This window comes from Apteryx rowi, unplaced genomic scaffold (genome assembly GCF_003343035.1).
Source record: "Apteryx rowi isolate R43461 unplaced genomic scaffold, aptRow1 scaffold_13, whole genome shotgun sequence".
Lineage (NCBI taxonomy): Eukaryota > Metazoa > Chordata > Aves > Apterygiformes > Apterygidae > Apteryx > Apteryx rowi.
Genome location: NW_020447530.1, coordinates 2,096,829 through 2,114,237, shown reverse-complemented (window position 1 = coordinate 2,114,237; position 17,409 = coordinate 2,096,829). Strand labels below are relative to the sequence as shown.

At 46.4% G+C, this 17,409-nt stretch overlaps 1 protein-coding gene across 1 annotated transcript in view; it reads left to right on the top strand.

Moving 5' to 3' along the window:
* Positions 1-17,409, top strand: part of MDGA2 (MAM domain containing glycosylphosphatidylinositol anchor 2) — a 232,614-nt gene that overhangs the window by 175,869 nt on the left and 39,336 nt on the right. Inside the window, exon 10 of the mRNA XM_026056066.1 lies at positions 11,547-11,695. Within this exon, the coding sequence (XP_025911851.1) occupies positions 11,547-11,695 (149 nt within the window). The remainder of the gene's footprint in view (positions 1-11,546; positions 11,696-17,409) is intronic.

Sequence of the window (17,409 nt, the reverse complement as noted above, 5' to 3'; positions counted from 1 at the left end):
TGTTTTGCAGTAGCAGCCTTCAGTAGTTCAACTGCGACGTCCCTGGCTGCCTCGGGAACGCGGATGTATTCCCAGACCCTAGAAATAAGCATTTAGGCTCCAGCTTAGTTGAGCGTGTGCTTACCTGTATTCAGAAGCGCATGTGAGAATGTCAAAACAAATAATTATTGTTCTTGCTTTTTTAGCATATTCCTCCTGAGTTTTCCAACCTAGGGACAGTCATGGTTAGCTGGGAACTTCAGGAGGTAAAAAATAGTCTAAGACCTTGTTTGACCTCTAGGCTTGCTTGTGTGGTCCTAAAATTCCTCCTGAAGTATCACTGTAATTTAAAAAATTATTTTTCATTCGTCTGTTAGACGCAGCAGGTATTTGCTTTTAATTAAAGACCTTGGAGACCGTGGAGACTATAACAGTGCTGGTGAGCCCAGAACATCTCCTGAAAACGTACAGGCGGAAAGGCAGTGTCCAAAGCGTGCCGAGTACTGACGGTGCCGTGTTTCCTGCTGAACCCGCTCCTGCCAGTGGAGAACCGGAGTTGAGAACAGCCGTGGCAGCCCCCCACGCGCCTGACCCGAGCGGGTGCGACRGACGGGTCGTACCATCTCAGCAGGCTTCTCCACCGAGCTCCTGCTCCGCAGCCCGTTGGCGGAAGCTAACGATGAGCTTCCAAGCCCGGCCGGAGCGTGGGTTGGAAATCTGGCGTGTTCATCGCGGGCCGTCGATGCGGAGCCCGGTGCCACACGCGACCTTTCCATCGGCGGGCGCGAGGCGTCATCGCCCCGTCTCGGCCGTCCCCTCGTTGTCCCTTCTTGAGGAGAGAAGAGTGAAGTTAGCTAATTGCATGCTGAGGTTGAGGTGCCTAATTTGAGGAGGGGATGCAGGGAGGGAGGGAAGGGTCATCTGAGGCTTTCACCGTGGTTCAGATTAACTTGTTTCTAATCCAAGTTTGTCCTGGGGAAAAAGAAGAAAAAAAAAATTAATTGAAAAAAAATTAATTGAAAAATTAATTAAAAAAGAAAAAAAGGGAAGGAAAGGGAGGGGGAGCACTTGCGTGCTTCCCAGGAGCTGGAAATCTGCGTGTTTGTGAATGGGAGGGTGATAAGCGAGGCGAGACGCAGCCCTCCTTGTTGACCGCGGGATGCTTGGTGCAACTGGAATACCGAAAAGGGAACACCGGTGCGGCTCCGACAGCGCAGAGCCGCCGCCGCCGGCCGAGCGGGAGGGCGCGGGAGCCCCGTGCCCACGGAGCAGCCRGCGAGCCAGGTGCCGTGCCGGGCTCGGGCGGCCGTTTCCCATCCCGTAAACGGGATGACGGGTTATCCAGATGAACATCCCGGGAGGGGGAGGACGCTCCGCGTTCGCTGCCGCTTGGGTTCGCTTCCTTCCCGCCGAGCGCCCCGTCGCCGCTGCGACGCCGGAGGATTGCCCGCGGCTCGGCAGAACTGGAGCGGCCGTCGGCCAGGATGTTTCCCGGGAGCCAGCAAGAGGGAAGAGCCGGGGAAGGCGGCTCTGAGGCTCTGGGCGGTGCGGGGAGCCCCGGGAAGCGGCCGTCTCGCGTTGCGAATGCCACGACGCTGCCAAAGCTGCTCTGCTTCGCCCCGCTCTTAGGTGCCGCGTTCCGCTTTGCGTGCATTCGGTGACAAGCTGTCGTTCCAGTGGCACGACGACATCCTGCTCTCTGCGTGACGGCACGGCCTTTTTTTTTTTTTTTTAAATCAGTCCTTCATTTATCAGGTCTTTAGCGCTTGCTGCCCAGTGGCCTTGCCTCCCCGCTCCGTGCGTGCAATCCCCAGTGCACTACTTTAAAGTGTTTGCACAGGTGACAGGTAAATTGCCACTTCCGAAAAAGTTTCTTTCTTTTTTCTACTTTCTTTTTTTTTTATTTTTTGAAATGCATTAGTAACCAACTTCTGCTTGGGCACAGACAGGCTTATGGGTACGTATGTACAGCATGCATATGTGTATATATATAAAAATATATATATTACATGCAAAGGTGTCATGCCAGTAGGTGTGCGAGTGAGCTCGCGGAAAGCTCTCCAGGAAGGCGGCGGGGAGATCAGYGAGCCTGAGACCACTCCGAACTGCTTTTCTATTTATTTAGCCCTCAAAACGTCATCACACGGGTCACGTTTTAACATGAGCAGTTTGAAAGAAAATCCAAATGCAGCTCCATAAACCCGGCTTTAAATTCTCTTGAAGCTTTTGTCGAGAGACAGACGTGTTAGGCCAAAGTGAATTGAGGTGAACCTCAGCGACGTGCCGTGTTTGGCGCTGCCTGGGATCGGGTCTGGATGGAAGAAGGAACAACTGCTTATCGCACGCGCTGTGTTGGGAGGAGGCGGAATTGCAGGGGGAGCAGCAGCGCGGGTTCTTCCTCTCTTCAGCCAGTAGATGTCACATTTGGTTACGGCTGGCAGCGCGTTTGGTGCCAGCGCTGCAGCCCTCGCGCTGCAGGCGGGCGCCTGGAGACCGGACCTGAGAGGCGGCGAGGGAGAGGGGAAGAAGTAACTAAAGGCCGCGCGGGGAAGGCATCCCTCGGATGAAACGAGTAGTATCTTCTGCGGCATAATCCTGCATTAGTTTAAGTGTTGGCTCAGATGTTGGTTTGCTGGCTCAAAGCAAGCCTTTCTGCACCTGGAACAGAGACCTATTAAATCCTTTGAGATGAGGAGGGAACTTTTATAATTTATATATTTAAACTGTGCTCAAATTAGGCGTTGGCATTCGGAAGCTCAGAGGTTCCCCTCTCGTCCCTTCTGCGCGAGCTGCAGCGTGGTATTTGGTCGTCTGCTTGTGTGGTGTCCCTGTGAAGCCAGAGCCGTGCGCAGAAATAAAATAAAAAGGAAACCTCTTCCCAAAGGGCTCGTTATCTAAGTGTAAAGCTGATCTACAAACAGGGGGAGCCCAAAGAAATAGTGAAAGGATGTGAGTCCGCTTGCTGGGCAGCACTGCCGGTGCATCCAGTTCTTAAGTGCTGGCAACTTTCTGCAGCCCTTGTGAAGACAGAGCTTTACGGGAGAGGTTGGGAAAGCCTCGTCCCCAGGTTCACTGCCTTGGGAATAGCGGTTCCAGCAGTAAAATTCCCTAAAACAGTGTCCTCATCAGCCTACCTTGTGGGGTTTTTTTATTATGGATGTTCATTCTTTATTAGCCTCAGTACTACTCTGCACTTAAGCTCCTCTTCAGCTGCAGAGCCCAGCCGTTGTGTTATAGTTTAAGCTAGCCTTCTTTCCTGAAAACCAGAGTCCCAGGATTTTCCCTCTGGCAACCTCACGTTTGTCACTGCTTGGGGCCCTGACCTTGGTTCTGGAGCTCCAGGTTCCAACCGGGCTTTGCTTTGCAGTCCTGGCTGCCTCTTTCTCAACTGATCAGTAGTTATCCCAGCTGATTTGCTCATATGAGGATAAACTACCATTTCAAAATTCACCTCGGTCTCGCAGGTGGGGCCACAGATTATAATGCTGTGATTTTCAGGTTTTGTACTGGGAGGAATTTGTGTCTGCATAGCCAGAGGGAGATATCAAAGAAATAAGCCAAGCTTTTATTTCGGTTAGAGGAAGGCCATGTGAAGAAAGAGACTTCTGTTAGGTCTTGATATGAAGCTGGTAGCAAATGAAATGCAGAATGGTAGAAGGGAACATCAGTAGCATCTCTTGGAGCCTTAAGTTGTCTAAAAGAGCAAAGGACCCTCAGAAAGCCAAGGGAGACTTGACTTGAGAAGCAGAACAAGCTCTCAAGAAGAAGAGAGGAAACTTATTTTATTAAAGTTATGAAAGTCAGGGAGAACAGGGGTGGAGGTCTGGTTCTGGTACTTTAATAGGAAGAATTTTCAATGGAACCAAGGCTATAAGAAAATATTCACCTCTAAAAGCATTTTTGGCCAAAAAATCTTAGGGAAGGACTTTTCTAGATGTTGAAATGCATTCCTTGTACCCCCTGGAATGCTATGAATCAGTCACCTACCCGTGTATGCTCGAAAATGGCACTTCTAAAAAATCTTTTCATTTTGAAGCTTTGTGCAAAGAACTTTGTTTTGCTTTTAACCAAACTTTGAACTTCTGTTTCCATTAGAACAGTATTRCAAGGTCACCAGGGCTCATGCATGTCGGGAGCTGGAGGGACTGAGACGGGAAAGGCTGGTGGAGGGTCACGAGCTTTCTTCATGTGGAGGCAGGTAGTCCAGAGACCGCAACGCGAGTGGAGGCTGGCGGTGGGCTGGAGACCGATGGGCACCAGCCGACGGGAGCTGTTAGATTGAGAGGAAGGTTGTGGTGGGTGTCACCGGAGGCGAGGGGGAGACTCAGTGGCAGGACTGAGTTTGGGTTGGTAGGAAGACCAGGAGGGAGTGGAAAGACATATGTTTCCTTTCACATATGCAAATAAGGAATAAAAAGTGCTTTCTCTTTCTGAAAGTCATTTGGTAAAATATATATCCTGTAATAAAATAGAGCACAGTACCAGGTAGCATTTTTCATAAATTCTGTATCTCCCAGTATTTTACACAGTTAAATATATTGTTATGTTTATGTTTTATACCTGTCATGCATTTTAAAGATAGAAAAGTCTGGAGCTGAATTTGCCAGAACAGGAAGCATTTGTAAATCTCTGATTTTATTTTATTTTTTYCCTAAACGTTGATAGCTGCTATTATAAAGTGCAAGGCACCCTGATCATCGCTTATACCCAACTCCTTGTCACGTTAAGCTAAAGTGCATATGCGCTGCCAATATGGAATGGAGACGGTAAAGATGCTGCATTTGCAAACCATCTAATGCCAAGCAAATTAGCAGAAATAGATATGAAGATGGGGGGGACGTAAACAGACCACACAAGGAAATGATTCCTTAAGTGCTCTGTCTGCACGTCTCCTAAAGCTGTCACCATTGCTGGTGCTATGCCTGCACCGTTCCTACTGTTCGTTTCTGCATGACAAGGCAGCGCAWACACTAACCCAGGACTCCGAAACTCCATCTGTGGTTCGTAGTCAGCTGGTATCATTAGGGAGAGAGTGTAGTTGTTCACTTTATTGCCGTTGCTCAAAAGCAGTGGGTTGTGTTTGCACTCATTATAATTTAAATTTGCGATGCATGTTCCTGATTTYTTATGTTACTTTGGAAACCGTGGGTCGGCAAGTGGATTGAAACAATTCTTTTAGATTTTCTTTTTCTTTTTCCAAGTTTCTAAGGGATAAATGACTGAGTAATCTATAAAGAACCATGGAAAGATCTTCTGTGAACGGTAGACGTGTCTCTCTAATAGGTACCAATTCAAGAACTGTTTTAGCAATGTTTCAGTGCGTTTCTGCTCGGGACAGTACTTTAGCATTTGCTGAAATCCCACCGACTGCAGTGGGATGTAGCATGAATTTAACAGTAAGCGTTAGAGTGGGGTTTTTTTCCCCCCCCTGTTTGCTTGTTTGTTTTCTATGAATCAGTTCCATACTGTCTTTCATATCATTTTTGACCTTACGCTAGCAGAGAGTCAGTAGCTAATATTTTTGAATGTGCTGCCTGGAGGAATTCAAATGGCGCCTGCAAATAGCTGCGCAAGAGATGTTAACGATGGCCAAAGGGCTCTTCGACTGCTAGGGGCTGTCGCTGTAGGAGAGTGGTGCGTTTGTTCTCCAACAGTCAGGACCTGCAACAGTGACAGATGATGTTTATTTCTCTTCCTGATCCGGTCTTGTATTCATTACGAAACAAGTAATTACCAGAATTAGGCTTGTAACTTGATGATTCTTATCTATCAGGAAATAACAACTTTTTAACACCATCTGCTGTAGTATCTTCTTTAATACTGTTGGGCTGCGATCCCCTCATTTGTAGATCAGAAAAACATGATGTCTGCTTATGGTTTGGTCAGTATGTATTAGTGGAGCCCTTGCCAATTAAATTAAAAACTAGTTCTCGTTTAGCAACATAGGTGAAGGCATCAGTGCCGTTATATACAGAAATGCAGTACCTCCTCGTGCATCAGGAAGCTCCTGGGGAGCTGTAATCCAGGCCATGCTGCTCAGCGTTTCCATAAATCCAGAGCAAAAGCCTTTAGGGCTCAGCAGTCATGATGGTGGCCAGAGTTGAGATGGTTTTGCAAACTGCTGTGTACACTGTGCTCCTGCTGATATTCAGGGTTATTCCTGTTTGTCCTGGTTAGGCTTTACACTTGGAAAGGAGGAGAGAAACAGTGTGTATTCTGTATTCTGTACGTCTTGGCCGTGTAGTTTATGAGCATGTCTGAGATGCCTCAGCTGTGCTGGAGTCTTCCCCCATCCCTAGGGAAATGCCCTGCCAGCACTGGACCTGCCCAAACCAGTCCCGAGTTGCTTCAGCAAGTGCTGTCTGCGGGCAGGCTTGGGTCTGGAGATGCTTTCGGTGAGGAGGGAAGCATGTTCCCATCACCCCTCAGGGAACCCACATACTACTTCTCATATACAGAGTGTATCGTGTTCTGGTTTCTCCCACTTTTTCCGTGAAACATTCAACCATGGAGTATTTCTTTCCTGGTCAGGTCTTTCGGTGGGGTTTGGGGCGAGTAAAGCAGCCAGTCCCCATGGCGAGTCTTGTTCTGTGAAAGTCTCCGCTTGTGGAGTGGGAAGCACCGCCAGAAACAACCAGGAGTGAAGGAAGTCCACCTAGAACAACATCCAACCAAATGCAGGAAAAAACAAACCAAAACATCGACCAAGATAGAATTCTGTTGTGTGGAAGTATTTTTCAATTAACAATTCAGCATTTTTAATTAAACTTTTCTGTGGGCTCTTCCCACTTTCTCCTATAGCATGAATAGTTTCCTCCTCAAGTAAGAAGCTATAGAAGCTAGCCCTCACCAGCAGGATGCCCAACATGCTGCTTGGCTGAAGATGTGAAATGCAAAATTGTGGAGCTGTGCTGGCGTGGCCGTGTTAGTATTTATTCCCGGGATCCCGAGACCTGACGGTGAGAGTAGGGGAAATGCTCCAACAGACAGCAACAGCCTTCACATTCTGCCAGAGTTTGAAAGTGCTTTGCCATATCTTGTCCCACCCAAAAGACGCGCTGGGAAAGGTGTTTGGAGCTGCTACTCGCAGAGGACCTTGAAAAATGCAGTCTGCTCTTCACTAATTAATMACAGTCAAATCCTCAGATCAACATTGCCTGAGATCTAGTATCGCATCTCCCTGAGTTCCTGTTCCAGGCTTTCATAGGAGTTAGCATGTCACAAATTTTAACTACGGATGTTCAGCAGTGATAGGGGACAGAGTGGGGCTCTTTCTTAAAAAGCCTGCCAAGATAATAAATGCTTCCCTGGAGAAGAGCTCGCATTGTGYGTGTAGGATGGTCCACTGGCTGCTGATCTGCTTGAGATTAAGAAGAGATGCAGCAAATACACGGAAAAAGCTCAATTTGGGTGGGGGGGAATGTTTCTTGAAATTAAAAACACAAGAATGAAAAACTGCTATTCGCCAGCAATAATCGGAGACTTCTGCAGTATCTCTACCTTTCGGAAGAGCTTCTGATTTCAGATTAAAACAACAGTTCAGCATGGTCTGGTAGGACTGGGACATCCCAATATTCAGCATTACTTATAAATCTAGATGAACTCGGGCAGAGAATTGGGTGCTGATTTTCTTTTTCCTGTGAGGAGTGAGTTAGATAAAATCCCAAACAACTGCTTTGTGCCTGAGAGCACAGCTATCCATAACTCTTGTCCGCACGCTGAGACCCATTTGGGTTGATGGAGCGGCACTAGCAAACGCAGCAGGATGTGGAATTGCTCTCCTAGTGCTGGGCAGCCCCCACGTGCCGGCGGTGGGAGAATACACCGTTTCTTAGCAGTGTAGCCTTCAAACACAAATACTTGGTCTGTCTATTTATGCCTCTTTCTCATGCATTGGCCATCACGGAGGAGCAAAACTGCATTTTGTATTCCTCTCCTTACCCTGTCCCCACCCTCCCTCCACACGCAGCCACAGACTTCCGTCCTTTGCACATGCCCCATATTCAGAATGTTAAAAAAAAATTAATGTTTCATTAGAGATAAAAAGGAAAACAAACAATGTACTCCACATTAAGCTGTGTCATGTATCCTTTCCCTGGCAGAGCCCCAAGCATCGCAGTTACTCGGAATCCAGCAGTGCAAGCACAGAGGGAGGGATTAATTAAAACTGGTACACGTTAATGGAGCTCTGAACCTGACTTCAGATTGCCGTAAAAGACACAAAAAATATCCTGGCATTAAACTCTCCTCCCTCGGGACCTGCTGGAGCCATGTCTCTTGGCGAGGTTGCCCTTTCCAGGGCTGCGCCGCTTGAGTTTGTGCCTGCACGAGCCACCTGCCCCGAACAGAGCGACCAGCCTGCGGGGACACAGAGCACCCATGCGCCAGCGTGCAAATCGGGAGGGTCCCTCGCAGCGTCGCGGATCTCGGTCCCCTTAAACGGGCAATATCGGAGCGGTCGGTTTGTCATGGCTACGTCCAGTGAGCAAGGAAGACTAGCGAGGCTTGATCCCAGAGGCAACAGAAGGACGAGGTATGTCTGTTTGTCCTGAAATGTCTCCATAAACCTTTGAACGCCGCGAAAGCTGAGGAGTCGGAGAGGAAGGTCACTTCTGCTGCCTGTGCTTTTAAAGGGCAAGTGGTATGAGCAGGCAAATGTTTCCCGTATGAAGAACAACACAAGGGGATTTCATTTTGAAGGAAGGTCAGGTTGAAGCGACTGCAGGAAGAAAACTATATAGAAGATGGAGTTTGAGCTGGTAGCTCCAGCAGATGCCCAATGCACTGTGTGGCTGAGGAGTCTCTATAACCTTTTCCAAGCAAGACCAGTGCTGGGAGCTGGCTGCAGAACTAACCCTTAATAGTACAGGTGGTTAACTCCAAGCCAGCTGCTGCATCCCCCTTTTCAGGTCACACTAGGCCAAGGACTACTGCAAAGTCTCTTGTTCATCATCTCTTTCTTATTATGAGGGAGAGTCTTTGCTGAACAGCRTCTCCCGCTAGCAACGGCGTAGCTGGATGGTGGCACACCTGCATTCTTCAGGCACTTGTCTTCAGTCAGGCTCTTGGAGACAGGTGAGGTCTGCAAGCCCAAGTAAACTGTCCACGTGTCTAATCGTTCTCATTCCTTCAAAGGTAACATATACTTCTTGCGTACTCTAAAACRCTACTCAGCTTTCTTGGTATTCTAAAGTTCTCAAGTTAAGGACTTAATGTTGTGTTGTTAAATTTTCAGCATTTCCATTCACRCCAGAAAGCTCTTCTGTTAGTATGGATTTAGAATAATGCAGCACTTCATGAGATCTCATTATTTCACGAAAGGTGACTGTGTTGTTCAAGTGCCCGTATTGTGGCAAGCATCTAATTATGGATCCTTTCTGCAGACCCCCAGAGATGCCATTATGTCCATCTGCAGTAGCACAAGGAGGATTATCATTTGCATTCAGCATGAGCTCTTCTCCGTTGTTTCCACTGCACCTAAACAAGAGAAACAAATCTTATCAACCACTGATTCTTTTTTTTTATTTATCTTGCATTTCAGTTTTCAGAACAGCAGTTTTGCTTTGCTTTATTTCCTCTTGAGTATTGTTGTTTGCTGCTCCAGCACCAAGATATCTGCTCTGATCTAGCCTAATTGCATGTGCGGCTTTGTTGGTCATCCTGGCAAAGCTGTCCTCGCTAAAAGGGCTTTTCATCCTTTCCAAAGAAAAGCATGGCCTGAAGGGGTGGCACACCCAAAGGTGAAAGCTGTGTCAATAACCCCCACAAAATTGGCATATGTTCAAAGCAGGGCACCCAAAACTGCCTTTGCATTCTGCCTTTATGAAAATCTGTGCTCCATCTACGACTTTACAAAGCAAACACCGTTATTTATTTCTGAGCCCCAAACTTCACGCCTGGGTCCCAGCTGGTAGTCTGAGATGGGTGAATCTTGTGGCTGGCCTGGATCCAAGAAAATTCTTCTAGGCAAACCAGCTTTGGTTCTTCTCCAATCAAAGGTTATTCCCTTTGCCACATACAAGCAAAAAATACTTCACACTGCAAGGGAAAAACAATTCGGAAGATAGTTTGACCTGTGAAGTATTCAAAATTACTTCCATGTTATTTACCTGAAAGAAGATGAGCCAGGAATGGAAAAACCACGCACGTAAGAGTGGTCTTACGCCGATGTGCGCGCCGGGTGCGGTGACGGTGTCGGCCAGCCGTGGGCACTGTGTGCATGCAGGGCTTCCCCGAGGAGATGGCCTCTGGTAACATCTTCCAGCTTTGCCTCAGCCTAGGAGCATCCCAGGCCACCACTGTGAGCCGGGGGCCACTTTGTGTCCCGCACCATTAGCCCTCAGGCCGTCATCGTCCTTGTCCTGCAAATTAACATTACTGTTCTAAAAACCTCCCGCATTCTCCTTTTTATTATTTTTCCTTTCTCCCTTTTCACTCTTTCCCTCTTTTCCCCTCTTCTCGTTACCTTTCCAATGAGTGAAGTTCTCAGATTTCTAGAGCAACATGTATCCCCACGCCATCTCTGTTTACACCTGTAGATAGGAATAGTTTTAAGGAGAAAATACTTAAATACAGTGTGCGTTTCAGCACAGACTCCCTGTACCTGAAGGGAAGTGATGAACGGGTACCACTACGATGGGGCAGCAATGAGGGGAAACGCAAGCAGGTGGACCAGGTCTTCCCATGAGGCTGTCCTAGTTTTTTCTTTGCATTTCATAATTATTTCCACTGGCAAAATCCCCGCAGAGGGTGAAGAGGAAGAAGGGCAGAGCTGTGAGTCTGGGGAGCTGGAAAAGCCTCTACCTTAGTGAATTCAGTTAAGCTTTTGTCTTATGTTAGGGAAATCCTGCTTAGGTTTTTCATATTTATAGAGAATGAAGAATATAATAACAGGGAAATGCTCCTATACCCAAAATGCAATGTCAGATGTTGCTTCTTCCTCTGTAGCTGTTATACATATTTGTACATATATATGTTCAGCTAAATAATGTGCCTAAAGCTGTAAAAGTCTGCGCAGCTGCAGTGCTGCCAAAGACAGGCTATATTCATCTTCCTTTGGGAAGTGGGAGAAGAGAAGATGTGGTGAAGGCAGCAGCCGTTGGAAATACCCCTTCTGCATTTCCAGCGAGGGGATGCCGTTTCGCGTCAGCTGTGCTAGGCACGGCGGTCATCACCACGTCCTTCTGCGCGGCTTTTTCATCTCCGTTTTAGTCAGCTGGGCCACCAAAAAGTAGTGCAGAGAGATGTTACGTTCCTCCAGGCTGGCTCTGCCAGCGGCTCCCCGCACGTGGGCCAGGGATTTCCCGAAACGCCAGTTAATGATACAGGCAAAGCGTTGGTCAGGAGTCCTTCAAAAACGCGGATGGGTGAATAATTCCAAAATGCGCTTTTTGGAAGAAGTTGTATGACCAGATGACTCAAAGCGAAGGAGGGAGAGAGAGAGAGACTGCAAATTAAAACCAAAATTTAGTTCCAAAACTCACTGTCTGATCATTCTGTGGTTTCTTTGTTTTTCCTTTTTTTTTTCTTTTTTTTTTGGTTTGGTTTTGTTTTCGTGTTTCCTGCAGGCAAGGCGTACGCTCCGGAGTTTTACTACGACACTTACAACCCGCTGTGGCAGAACAGGCCCCGCGTTTACTCCTACAGCCTCCAGTGGACGCAGATGAACCCCGACGCTGTGGACCGCATCCTCGCGTACCGCTTAGGGATTCGGCAGGTGAGGAGGGCGGTCGGCGCGGACAAGGAGCGCTCCGGCCTCTGCGAGGGCGCCCGGCCTTCTGCCTTCCGCTTTTTCCCTTTCTCGTCCTGCGCGGCTGCTCCTCCGCGCTGCGGGTTTGCTGCCGCGTGGCGGGGAGAGTCCGCTGCCGCTCGCGGATCGCAAATGCACGATTTGAAAAAGTGACGTTTTACCACTCCGGGCTCTCGCCGTTGCTGCCGGCGTTGTCCCTTGCGCGCCCTGACTCCCCGCTGCCCCTCCGGTCCCCCACCCGGAGCGAAAAACGAGCACGCTTTTGCTGCTTTACTCGCGAGAAGCTGTTGGGTGGTGTTTTGGTGGTGTTTTACACCCTCCTGTTGAGTTTGCCTTGCTTAAAAAAAAAAAAATCCACTAATTACTTGGTTTAGAAATTAAAAAAAAAAAMCATGAATATATTTAGGAGAATAACAATAGGAGAAATAATAGTTTGCCTGAAATAATAGTTTGTGCAGAGCAAATACGGATCAGGGACAAGGCTGATTCTTGAAGTCATATCTATATATATATATATWTTTTTTTAATCTTAGAGTGCAGAAAGTACTTTGTCCCACAGATCTCCTGTCGGGGTGAGCTTTGCAAGCTGAAGAACAAATGCACAGTTTGAGCGTGGTTTTGTGCTCCTTCATGAACGTTTTTTTTTGCTGCTGTAGCTTTGGGGGTAGCTGTAGATCAGGACGTCGACGGGAATATTTCCAGGGAAAGGCCGTGATACCCACACACCTGGTAGGCTGACAGCGAGGGTGCTGCTCCGAAACACGGATAGCCTGTGGTTGAGTCTTGTCTCTGCCTGAATCCAGCTAATCTGAAATGAAAATTAGGGACTTTTAATAAATGTTTATGCAACGGTTTGCATCATTAGGGACAAATCAGCCCTGTTATCCTCTAGTACCCAAGAGGAATTATTAAATTAAAAAAAAATTACTAAGTAAAAGAATATATAATGAAATTATTTGTATTTGCATTAGGATTTTTAGCTTCTTTTTCCATTTCATTTTAATTTACTTTTAATTATCTATTTTGGGTGCTTAAAATTAGTAGCTCCTTTTCTCTAATGTCATTAACAGCACTCCGTCAGTGCCTGTTCCTTTAGTCTGTCTGATGCTACATTTAAAACTTGGGTGATTTGGAAGCTGGTGAGCCATCCGGACACGTTCTTTCATTATGGCAGTAATTCCCCCTGAAACAAGGGTGATAATTAAAATTCTTATTTTCTTTGACACCCGCTGGTACTTGTTACCAGCAGATTGCCCTTTGAAATGTTTGTGTTTAGATAATTTATTTGACTTGGCAATGTATTTTTTGTTGTTGCTTTTCTTGTTTTTTTTTTTTCCCCGCCGCTAAGATGGTTTGGGGAGAAACAATACAAAATGAATTCCCTTATCTTTGTCTGGGTTGCAAACTCTGATTCTCATAATCTCATACAAGGGAAGCCGCCTTTCCTGGCACTGAACTGATTTTATTTATTTTTTCCCCCCACCACTCCCTGGGGTTGCTGTAGATTGACCAAATTTGGAATTTTAAATAATACAATAAAGTCTACACGTGGGGTTTTTTTCAGTTTGCTGTTACAAAAGGTTAAAAAAAATGAGAAAATTTTGAGAAAACGGTGCCGGGAGGTGACGCAGAGGCAAAGGGCGTCAGGAGAGCAGCGCCGGCCGCGTTGGCGGTAGGTGATGGTGGTGGTGGCACCATGAGCTCCTCCGGGAGCAGAAGGGGAGGACGGGCAGCCCCGGGTAAGCGCTGGCGGACGAGGCAGCCGGTCGGCGCGGTGGTATATGCCTGGGGCTGGGTGATAGCGTGTTCAGGCTTGCCGAATTTTCCGAGAGATTTTTAAAATCCACGGCAGCGCGAGATGAGATATTGGCAGTCTTGGAAGAGGTTTTGTAAGAGGTTCGCTGCCTCCGCTCGGCGTCTGCCTTTGCCAGGTGGCTGGAGGAAACCGCGCAGAGGATGTGCTTAATAACGCGACTGCTAAAAGCCGAAGGAGCCTGGTAAGGAAATGCAGCAGACTACGKGGGGTTTTTTATTACAGACAAATTGTGCTGCTGGGAATTATTAGATTGCACAGCATTATAATGACGGGCAAATATCTCAGGTGGCTGAAACGCCGTGAGGTTGTAGGGTTAAAGATGGGCTCTCCACCGTGACCGGCTCAGAGTTTGGGAAAGTTTTGCTGGCAACAGAGTCCTGGAGAGAAGTAGAGATGTAATGCACTGAGAAAAAGGATGGTGGAGAAAGGGCTGCTGGAGCAGAGGACGTGGCGCTGGGCAATGCTGAGGGGGGACCTGTGCGAACGAAGATGATGATGTGCCGTTGGGGCGCCTGCAGCAGGATGGGGAAAAGCCACGGAGGTTGAAGCCGTGCTTGGACCGCGTCGCGGCTGCCGGCATTTCACAGGTAGCCCTGTGGGTCTGGCTAAACCGTAGCAACTTTCTTTCTTTCTAAAGCTACAGACTGCCCATATGAGACATGGCTGGTGAGCGGAAGGCTATTCAGCGAGCGTGTCCTGGTTACGTGCCGGGGTGTGAAGGCTTCTTCCTTCTGGGAGAGTCAGGAAGGGGCTGGAATTATTTAGAGCGCTTTGCTTTTTGCTTAAGCCCAAACGTTTCCCACGTTGTCTTTTGAGGATTCATTCTGGGCTTAACGTTATTTTTTAACAAGCACAGACTCTTGTCCGAGTTTCTAGCCGACACAGCATGCGGGCAGTGGCTTCCTCCTGCTGGGTTTTAATTGGCTTTGAGGGTTTTGAGACGTGGGATCTGTCAAGCCACRCTGTGACGGAGCGCTCTCTATTGCTGTGCTCCTCTTCAGTTGAGCAGCACCACGTAACTAGGTTAAGAAATGAGGAGCTAACTCCATGACCGGAGAGCTCCCTTGGTGAGTCGGCGTACGAGCTGTTGTTGCTGTTCATTTTCTCTGACAGCGCATGGAGGACTCGGGCAGGTCTGGCTCCGTTGACCAGGAGAAGGCACAACTCTACAGTATGCACTTAGCTGCCACCCCCTCCGAAGGGTTGTTAAGGTTTTGGTCTTCTCTTCGTGGAAATTCATGGCTGGTTTGCGTAGATAAGAATGCGTTTAGCTGATGAGAGACTAAAAAAAACAAGGGATCTGGTCTCATTCGTCGTTCTTGTAAGACGAGATTAGATCATTTTGGCAAGATAAAGGGGACCTGAAGTGCTTGGTTGCTTCCCCGAAAGGAAGAAGGTCCTTGAGAACCGTGGAGCTGGTCTAAGGCCAGTCCTGCTGCCAACGTTTGGCAGACGGAGCAACTCAGAGGTTGGCTGAGAAATACTGCACTGGGTGAAATAGCTGCTTCTCCAGAGCCACCAGAGCCAAAGTAAGCAAAGATTAAAGCATTTCTTTCGCTACCATAAGTTCTCCTGTATGTTCTCCAAATTTAGGGAGCATATAGGAGGTGAACAGCTATCCTTGTATATCTGGGCATGTGTAAGCATGTCTGCTATCCTAGATCCATGTGCCAAAGAAGTGAAAGAAAGAATTGGGACCATCCATTTTCCCCCCATTTTTCATGAGCTTTTTCCAGGCTGGTAATGAGAGGAAAATATATTCCTGAGCCAAGAGTAGCAAATCATTCTAGTACTGTAAGAACCTCGGGAACAGCGTTTCCACTGATGAAAGGGGAATTGAAATAAAAATTTGAGCAGAAAAATAAAAAAGAGGTACAAGGTGAGGAGATGCTCATTTATGTGATTGCCACAGTCTTGTGTGACACAGTAAGTTGGAACTCAGGGATAGAGTCAGAGAAGGGCAAGATCAAGAGGAATAGTCACTTGTCAGCAAAGAGGTGGGACAACACATTTCATGTCTAAAGGTACAGATCTGAGCAAAGAGGAAGAGGAAATGAAGTGAATTCATCTCAGCAACCCAGACCTAGTCATGGAGGWGTTTGAAGGTGGCAGAGATAAAAATAAATAAATAAATAAGCCACATGATTAATTAAAAATCTTGGGATTACCATTTAACTGGAAGAAAGTTGAAGTCAAGAGACAGAGGTTGGGAAAATGGTCTCATTTTACTGTTTTGAAAAATATTTGAAGAAAGCAAACCTCTAGTCGCATGTTAGCATGAAGCAACGTAGGTTTCCCTCTTTATTTTCAAGCCAGGAAAACTAAGAATCACAGAACTGGCTTTAATTTAAGTGAATTGCAATAGAAAAGGATTGATGACATAAACCARCCATCTCCCCTTCATCAAAAATTCAAAGCAGGTGAGTTTTCCACATACCTTTTTTTGGTTTGGGGAGATTACTTCTTGTTAAGAAGTCTCCAGTCTCTCTTTTCATTTTATTTTTTCCTGACAACTTCTCTACAGCTTCTTCTGCAGGACCATGTCCATGCAGTGGGCTGCTTTAATTTTCTTAATATTCCTGGAATAGTGCTACCAGAATCCACCTAATATATGAAGGTGAATCAGTTCTATAGGTTTCTGATGGATCCTAGCATCTTGTCACATACCTCTTCTCACTGGAGTTAAAATAAAGACATATCATACTTTAACTCCAGGATGATTTAATGGTAGGAAAGCATGACACAGAAGAAACTTGTTCAGCATTTTCAACAGTGGTTAAAGAAACATCGAGAGAAACAGGTACTGCAAACACTAGAAAAGTTCTCTGAGAAAAATACTGAGTGTGGTTTCATGACATACTTGGGAAGCCAAGAAAGTCAAAGTGGGAGAGGGAAAATGCTGTCGGGTGAAAGGAGAGGAATCACATAAAGGACAGAAAAGTGTGTCCGTTTTTCTGCCTATAGAGTGAAAATGGAAACAGGCGAATGGAAATGATACATTTACTGTTTTTAAAATGAAAATCACATATGAGAAGTTCACTTACTTTAACACACTCAAGGCCCCCAGCTGACTGGTAATAATTTTGCAGATGTCCCTTCTGTGAGGATCATGGTGCTATCACACGAGTCGAGCTCCTGTGAGCTGGGTGTTTTCTTTTGTTTTGCTATAGAAAAATATACAATAGGTATACCTCAAACATACATATTAAATTGCATTCACAGCCATTCAAAAATGAGGACTTGTAACCGTAGCAATTAGTTTTCAGGGAGAAAAAAGTGAAAGAACTGGAAAGGCTAATTCGAATGTACCTTGGAATATTTCGAATATTGTTGTTTTCATGAAAAATTTTAAGCATTCTTCAACAGCAGTCCTAAAGACTTCTTCACAGCATGGATGTCCTTTTGGAAGTCTAAATAAGGCATTGTTTTTCTCCTGTTACATCTGCACTTGTGAAACAATGGAAATAGATAGTTTGGCAAAAAAAAGTGAGTACAACATGCAAAGTCACATGTCTTACCGATTTTTATCGGGTGTGATAACTTGAAGTAGGGAAGCAATGGCTCTGTTTTACAATTTGCAGCTTGTAATATTGATACCTGTTATGGTTATTCCTCGTGAGACGGAGGCTTGAATTTTAAACTAGCAAGCTGAGGGCTCTCATTTTAGATTTGTAACAAATTTTTTAATTACCTTTTAAAAATGGTTACATATACCAGTCTTCAGATAGGTTCGGCAAATGCTTATGCATATTTCTGGAAAAAAAAACATTAAACTGACAACATCTTCCGCTTGTTATAGGAGCACTATTGCTTTATTAATCATTCAGAAGTCAAGAAGTTCAGCGCTAAAAGTTATACACATAAT